Genomic DNA, 8,293 nt, shown 5'->3' on the forward strand with positions numbered 1-8,293 from the left:
TCAGTGGAAGGGCTGCAGTCCCCTAAGTATACATTGCCAAGAATGGCATGGGATCAAATCCTAGCACTTCCCTGTTATTCTCCTTAAAGTCAAAAATGTCATTTTTTGCATTTGGAATGACCCTAAAGGCATCCCTACAGCAAACTAAACAGCAAGGAAGCTACTAAACAGAACAAGCGTTTCATTTTAATCACACCAATACAAAAGCTGAAAAACATCAATGACATAACATTTTCATTCTAAATCAAATAGCATGCATCTTCTTCCTTATTTGCAAGTAAATCAGGAAGATGCCTTTGGCTATTGCGTCACATTCCCTAACCTAACATAGCAGTTGTAAAATAAACACATTCCCAAACCGGTACTAGGCAGCTGTTGAAACACGTATCTGTCACCCACACAATCTCATTTTAACCAAAAAGTAATGGAAGTTATTCATTGACACAACATGTAAGATACATTCATGCCCACATAAAAACACCATGTAAACACTTTTTCTTGCCATTGGTGCTGTGATCAGTAGGTGGAGGAAATCGGTTATTTGCTTGTGTCTCAGGAGCTGTCATCGAACAAAACATGAAATACATCGAGTTGCCATGTGTGAACATTTTCCTTACGAAACAGTCCAACGATTGACTTCTGTTTTCTATACCCAATTACCATAGTAGACCTATCTTTTAAAAATGTGATACTAACCTTTTTCCTCCTAGTATTCAACACCACTGATCAGAAATATTGATAAAATGTTTCACAGTGCAATAACATACAATTCAGTTAAACTCAGTAGCTCTTTTCCCCATGGTCAAATACAATCTCAGTTGGTTTTGGGTACTGTAAAAACCTACCACCACAACCTGGACTCAGGGGAAGACATAACAGTAAATGTAAATCAGGGACACTCCAATTAGTATGATATGTTACGTTTCGTAAGGTATGTATTAATTTGTGGATGTCCATCATCCATTTCGTATGATATGTTACGAATTTGCAAAGCGTATGCTATGTTACGAATTCCAATTGGTTGTGGCTAATGTTAGCTAGGTGGCTAACGTTAGCTAGGTTAGGATTAAGGTTAGGCTTTGGAGTTAGGTTAAAGAGTTAAGGTTAGGGTTAGGGGAAGGGTTAGCTAAAATGCTAAGTAGTTGCAAAGTAACTAAAAAGTAGTACGTAGTTGCTAATTAGCTAAAATGCTAAAGATCTCCGTGATGAGAATCGGTTATATTCTACAAGACTCAATGGGTGTATATATAACTAATTTAAAAGTCCAAAAATTGATGTAGCAAACGCAGATTACCCGTTTTAGAGCTCAGGAAGTATATGAGGAGATTATCATGAAGAGGAGACCAGAGGGGTATACTACAAAGCAGAATCAAGGAGTTCGCCAGCTAACTTGCCTAAATATTCGGATATAACTTTAATTTCTTTTGAACGATAAGATTGAAATGGGAATAGTCTAATTGTTTCAACAAACAAAAACACATACCGAAGTTTAGCTGTTTTAATGAACCAGAAAATCTATATTTCTGGTTGCTTATCAAAGTTAGCTGGCTAACTCGTTGATCATGCTTTGAAATATACCCCTCAGCAGTGTGGGGAGACCAGTAGTTAGGTAAACCATATGGAGTCATTAATTATGTTTAAGATCAGAGGTGAAAGAGTAATCCATTTAAATGCAGTGTAGAATCATATTTCCATTACACACACTGTAACCACATCCAATGACTAAGAAATTGAAAACTTCCAGGGATGAGGACACTACTTTTTCAGGCCAGGATTCACCCTTAGGATCCCACGCACAGGGATAGTTCAGTTGTCATCGATCCAACTTTCACTGCTTTACCTCAGGTTTCTCTTTTCATTCAAGGAAGAATCCCAAAGTAGAAATCCTGTTTGTTTTTTCAGAAATGAATTACTTTATTCACAGAAAGGTCAATATAAAACGTTTACTTGGTAACATATTTAAAGGAATAGTTTACCCAAATTACATAATTACATGTTGGTGTCCTTACCCTGTAAGCAGTCTATGGACAAGGTAAGACTGCCTACAGGGGAAGGAAACCAATATGCAATTTTGTAATTTGGGTGAACTATCCCTTTGAGGAGCAGTTTTAACATAACATCTATGAAATGGTGCGTCCAGACAGAATAACATAAAATCTATGAAGTGGTGCCTCCAGACAGAATAACATAAAACCTATGAAGTGGTGCCTCCAGACAGAATAACATAAAATCTATGAAGTGGTGCCTCCAGACAGAATAACATAAAACCTATGAAGTGGTGCCTCCAGACAGAATAACATAAAACCTATGAAGTGGTGCCTCCAGACAGAATAACATAAAACCTATGAAGTGGTGCCTCCAGACAGAATAACATAAAACCTATGAAGTGGTGCCTCCAGACAGAATAACATAAAACCTATGAAGTGGTGCCTCCAGACAGAATAACATAAAACCTATGAAGTGGTGCCTCCAGACAGAATAACATAAAACCTATGAAGTGGTGCCTCCAGACAGAATAACATAAAACCTATGAAGTGGTGCCTCCAGACAGAATAACATAAAACCTATGAAGTGGTGCCTCCAGACAGAATAACATAAAACCTATGAAGTGGTGCCTCCAGACAGAATAACATACAGTAAAGGGAGTTTAATACCTCTCCCTAGGGCTACAGCCACACAGAGATTTTGTGTTAGAAAAATGCGAATTGAGCCAATTGGTTTCTATGGGAGTAATCCATTGACAGGTGACGGACAACAAATATGATTGTCCATCATCCACTAAAGAACGCACAGTATATCAACCTGTGTGCGTAAGCAACTCGTCTGTAAATAATTGACTTGAGTTTTGAGGGACAAAGAAATACAATGATGAATGCCCATGCATTTTCATATGTCTCTGTATGGCTGTAGCCCAAGGGTCAAATCATACCTGGACTCTTGCACAAAACTCATGCGTTAAAGAATTAGGCAAAAGTTTGAGTTGTGCATGCATCTCAAGTTAGGAATTGACCCCACTCTAAAATCATAAGTTAATTTAAATAAACAATTTAATTATTCTTGATCAAGAAAGGAACAGTACATATTATGAAATTAATACGTGAATACATTTACTAAAACATTAACAAGGTCATTTTTTGTCAGAAGGAAAGCCTTAACTAATACCTGCATGTTACAGATGTATTGTATCCACAAGGATTTTAAAATGTGCCTTGGTCTTACTAAAAGCATGGAAATAAATAACAAAAAATCCACAAAGACTGCATATTTTTGGTATAGTCACGTTCTCCTTGTCTAGAGGAGAAAAGCACCAATATACATGGTGGTCTCTGCCGAACAGTCAATCAGTTCATAATTGTCTTCATCAATGGACACCATCAGGAGATCCCCTTCCTCCAGAGTGACCACCTGTCCTGTGTACATTGTCCTTCTCTCTCCTCTCCTATCATCTGGTATGCTATCCTTGACTTCCATGATAGGCCAATTATTTTCATAGCTATTGGAGTATTTCAGGACTTTCAGGCTAAGAAAATGGACCTTGCCAGATACCTTGTCCTTATCCGGCATTCGAAAGTTGACCCCCACGTAGACAAAGTATCGGCCTTCCTGAGGGACAACCAGAGCTTGCTTGTTCTCGTCATAGGTGAAATTCTGCATGTGCACCAAGCCGTTGTCCTGGTGTTCCCATTGGATGTAGTCTTTAGGCACGGAGTTGCAGCTTGATGATGCTGGAGGTAGGAGAAGATGGAGAGGATCAGAGAAAATATTGAAATTATCCTGATTCTGGAAATATATCCACTTGATATTCAAAATACAAAATTCCAACATTCCTGACAGCTGCACTCACACAATATTACCACAGACTCACAGTGTGCACACTATAGCCTATCAGCAAACTAAGCAGGAAGTTTGATCAGGCATGTGAATAACACCATACCCATACACTAGGGATTTCTCAGTGATATCCAAAAGGCATGTGGTTCCTACAAGAGAATCATGAAGGCACATCTAGGCTACATGGGAAAATACTATTGTATAACAAGAAGAATTGGTATAAATCCTCAAAACAATGGTAACACAGTGCAAACCTACACATCCGGTCCAATCACATGCAAGCCTGTGTGTGTATATGTGTATATATATATATATATATATATATATATATATATATATATATATATATATATATATATATATATATATATACACACATACATATACACACACACACACTACCGTTCAAAGGTTTGGATCACTTAGAAATGTCCTTGTTTTCAAAAGAAAAGCACTTTTTTTGGCCATTAAATAACATCAAATTGATCAGAAATACAGTGTAGACATTGTTCATGTTGTAAATGGCTATTGTAGCTGGAAACGGCTGATTTTTAATAGGCGTACAGAGGCCCATTATCAGCAACCATCAGTCCTGTGTTCCAATGGCACGTTGTGTTTGCTAATCCAAGTTCATCATTTTAAAATGCTAATTGGTCATTAGAAACCACTTTTGCAATTATGTTGTGCTGTTGTGCTGATTAAAGAAGCAATTAAACTAGCCTTCCTGAGACTAGTTGAGTATCTGGAGCATCAGCAATTGTAGGTTCGATTACAGGCTCAAAATGGCCAGAAACAAATAACTTTCTTCTGAAACTCATCAGTCTATTCTTGTTTTGAGAAATGAAGGCTATTCCATGCGAGACATTGCCAAGAAACTGAAGATCTCGTACAACGCTGTGTACTACTCCCTTCACAGAACAGCGCAAACTGGCTCTAACCAGAATAGAAAGAGGAGTGGGAGGCCCCGGTGCACAACTGAGCAAGAGGACAAATACATTAGAGTGTCTAGTTTGAGAAACAGACGCCTCACAGGTCCTCAACTGGCAGCTTCATGAAATAGTAACCGCAAAACACCAGTCTCAATGTCAACAGTGAAGAGACGACTCCGGGATGCTGACCTTCTAGGCAGAGTTGCAAAGAAAAAGCCATATCTCAGACTGGCCAATAAAAAGAAAATATTAAGATGGGCAGTCTGAGATATATGCTCCAGATACTCAACTAGTCTCAAGAAGGCCAATTTTATTTCTTCTTTAATCAGCACAACAGTTTTCAGCTGTGCTAACATAATTGCAAAAGGGTTTTCTAATGATCAATTAGCCTTTTATAATTATAAACTTGGATTAGCAAACACAACGTGCCATTGGAACACAGGACTGATGGTTGCTGATAATGGGCCTCTGTACGCCAACGTAGCTATTCCATTAAAAAAATCTGCCGTTTCCAGCTACAATAGCCATTTACAACATTAACAATGTCTACAATGTATTTCTGATCAATTTGATGTTCTTTTAATTTACAAAGAAATTGCTTTTCTTTCGAAAACAAGGACATTTCTACGTGACCACAAACTTTTGAACGGTAGTGTATATATACAAACTACCAGTCAAAAGTTTGGACACACCTACTCATTCAAGGGTTTTTCTTTATTTTTACTATTTTTTACATTGTAGAATAATAGTGCAGACATCAAAACGATTAAATAACACATATGGAATCATGTAGTAACTAAAAAAGTGTTAAACAAATCAAAATATATTTGAGATTCTTCAAATAGCCACCCTTTGCCTTGATGACAGCTTTGCACACGCTTGGCATTCTCTCATCCACCTTCTTGAGGTAGTCACCTGGAATGGATTTCAATTGACAGGTGTGCCTTCTTAAAAGTTAATTTGTGGAATTTATTTCCTTCTTAATGTGTTTGAGCCAATCAGTTGTGTTGTGACAAGGTAGGGGGGGTATACAGAAGATAGCCTATTTGGTAAAAGACCAAGTCCATATTATGGCAAGAACAGCTGAAATAAGCAAAGAGAAACGACAGTCCATCATTACTTTAAGACATGAAGGTCAGTCAATACGGAAAATGTCAAGAACTTTGAAAGTTTCTTCAAGTGCAGTCACAAAAACCATCAAGAGCTATGATGAAACAGGCTGTCCTGAGGACCGCCACAGGAATGTAAGACCCAGAGATACCTCTGCTGCAGAGGATAAGTTAATTAGAGTTACCAGCCTCAGAAATTGCAGCCCAAATAAATGCTTCACAGAGTTCAAGTCACAGACACATCTCAACATCAACTGTTCAGAGGGGACTGTGTGAATCAGGCCTTCATGGTCGAATTGCTGCAAAGAAACCACTACTAAAGGACACCAATAAGAAGAAGAGATCTGCTTAGGCCAAGAAACACGCGCAATGGACATTAGACCGGTGGAAATGTGTCCTTTGGTCTGGAGTCCAAATTTGAGATTTTTGGTTCCAAGCGCCGTGTCTTTGTGAGACGCGTGTGGGTGAACGGATGATCTCTGCATGTTTAGTTCCCAGCGTAAATCATGGAGGTGGTGTTATGGTGTGGGGTGCTTTGCTGGTGACACTGTCTGTAATTTATTTAGAATTCAAGGCACACTTAACCAGCATGTTTGCCACAGCATTCTGCAGCGATATGCCATCCCATCGGGTTTAGGCTTAGTGAGACTATCATTTGTTTTTCAACAGGACAATGACCCAACAAACCTCCAGGCTGTGTAAGGGCTATTTTACCAAGAAGGAGGGTGATGGAGTGCTGCATCAGATGACCTGGCCTCCACAATCCCCCAACCTCAACCCAATTGAGATGGTTTGGGATGAGTCGGACGGCAGAGTGAAGGAAAAGCAGCCAGCAAGTGCTCCTTCTAGACTGTTGGAAAAGCATTCCAGCTGAAGCTGGTTAAGAGAATGCCAAGAGTGTGCAAAGCTGTCATCAAGGCTAAGGGTGACTATTTGAAGAATCTGAAATATAAAATATATTTTGATTTGTTCAACACTTTTTTGGTTACTTTTTTGGTTACATCGTTTTGATGTCTTCACTATTGTTCTACATTGTAGAAAATAGTAAAACAAAAAAATTTGAATGAGTAGATGTGTCCAAACTTTTGTCTGGTACTGTATACTTTTGACTGGTAATGTATATATACAGTGCCAGACAAAAGTTTGGACACACTATATATATATATATATATATATATCAGAATATAATAAAAACACTCTTTACTAAGACCTACTTGTCAGGTGAGCGTTTGGCTTCAGATTCTGTCCTTGACGATCTGGTAGGAAAAAGGGAAAAAACCATCAGTGCTGATAGACGCGCCTCTCTCTAGGCTTCATTCATAAAATCAAAGGAATGTACCATGGAAAACATATCATACCAGCGAAATAGTTACATACCTATAGCTTGCTGTCTTGAGTTTTCTGCAGTTGTGAATGTATCCTACAAAAACAAAGACAAGTTAACTATTAATGGTGAAACTCTCCGGCATCTGTGTGCCCCGTTAAAAACATGTGGATGTCCCATTGCTTACCTTCTCATTACAGTCTCTGATCACACGCTGCGTAAAGAAAAATACAGCTGCACAGCCCAGAACCAAGAATAACGTGACAAGACGCCAGCGACTCTCCTGTCGCTTCATTTCTTGACAGTGTTTGAGCAAAATAAAAACAGTCTCTTGCTGCGCCATTGAAATCACGGTGTCTTCAGGAATCTCGCAGTTCCTTGCGCACGTCTCCATATCAAACCACGACTACGAAGTCTAAAGTAACAAAATATATCTTCTTAATAAAATACATCTGAATTTATAGTTCCGCTGCCACCTACGCAACTTGGCTGTCAGTGCCGTTCCCTGCATGTCTGCCCTGGGAAAACCCCCCAACGTCTTGCACTAACAGACTATCCCTCAAGGTGCTATAAATGTCCACTTTTAAATTCATAGACAGAGCTGTGGGTCCAAAGGTAGTATTTTATCATGCGCAAAATAAGGCAGTTCAATGTAGACAAAAGTATAATGACGCTCTTGTATCTTCTATTAATTATAAAGCTTCCTGACTTTCTGTTTTATTGCATGACACTTCTCCCCGTCTATCTACAAAATACACAAGATTGTGAATGGGTCCGGAAAATATAAGAGATGTTCGATCGGGTTCAAGTCCGGGCTCTGGCTGGGCCACTCATGGTCATTCAGAGACTTGTCCCGAAGCCACTCCTGCATTGTCTCTGCTATGTGCTTAGGGTCGATGTCCTGTTGGAAGGTGAACCTTCACCCCAGTCTGAGGTCCTGAGCGCTCTGGAGCAGGTTTTCATGAAGGATCTCTCTGTACTTTGCTCTGTTCATCTTTCCTTCGATCTGGACTACTCTCCCAGTCCCTGCCGCTGAAAAACATCCCTACAGCATGATGCTGCCACAACCATGCTTCACCGAAGGGATGGTGCCAGGTTTC

At 39.2% G+C, this 8,293-nt stretch overlaps 1 protein-coding gene across 1 annotated transcript; it reads right to left on the minus strand.

The window, feature by feature from the left end:
- Positions 1-2,556: 2,556 nt before the first annotated feature.
- LOC121583200 (tumor necrosis factor ligand superfamily member 15-like) lies at positions 2,557-7,954 on the minus strand. The gene is made up of 4 exons (XM_041899393.2): positions 7,381-7,954; positions 7,247-7,289; positions 7,084-7,125; positions 2,557-3,725 (listed from the first exon to the last, which is right to left on the minus strand). Exons 1-4 carry the CDS (start codon positions 7,585-7,587, stop codon positions 3,292-3,294), a joined length of 726 nt encoding a protein of 241 aa, XP_041755327.1. The 5' UTR covers positions 7,588-7,954; the 3' UTR covers positions 2,557-3,291.
- Between the last annotated feature and the right edge of the window lie 339 nt (positions 7,955-8,293).

Source organism: Coregonus clupeaformis, unplaced genomic scaffold (genome assembly GCF_020615455.1).
Source record: "Coregonus clupeaformis isolate EN_2021a unplaced genomic scaffold, ASM2061545v1 scaf2123, whole genome shotgun sequence".
NCBI classification, from domain to species: domain Eukaryota; kingdom Metazoa; phylum Chordata; class Actinopteri; order Salmoniformes; family Salmonidae; genus Coregonus; species Coregonus clupeaformis.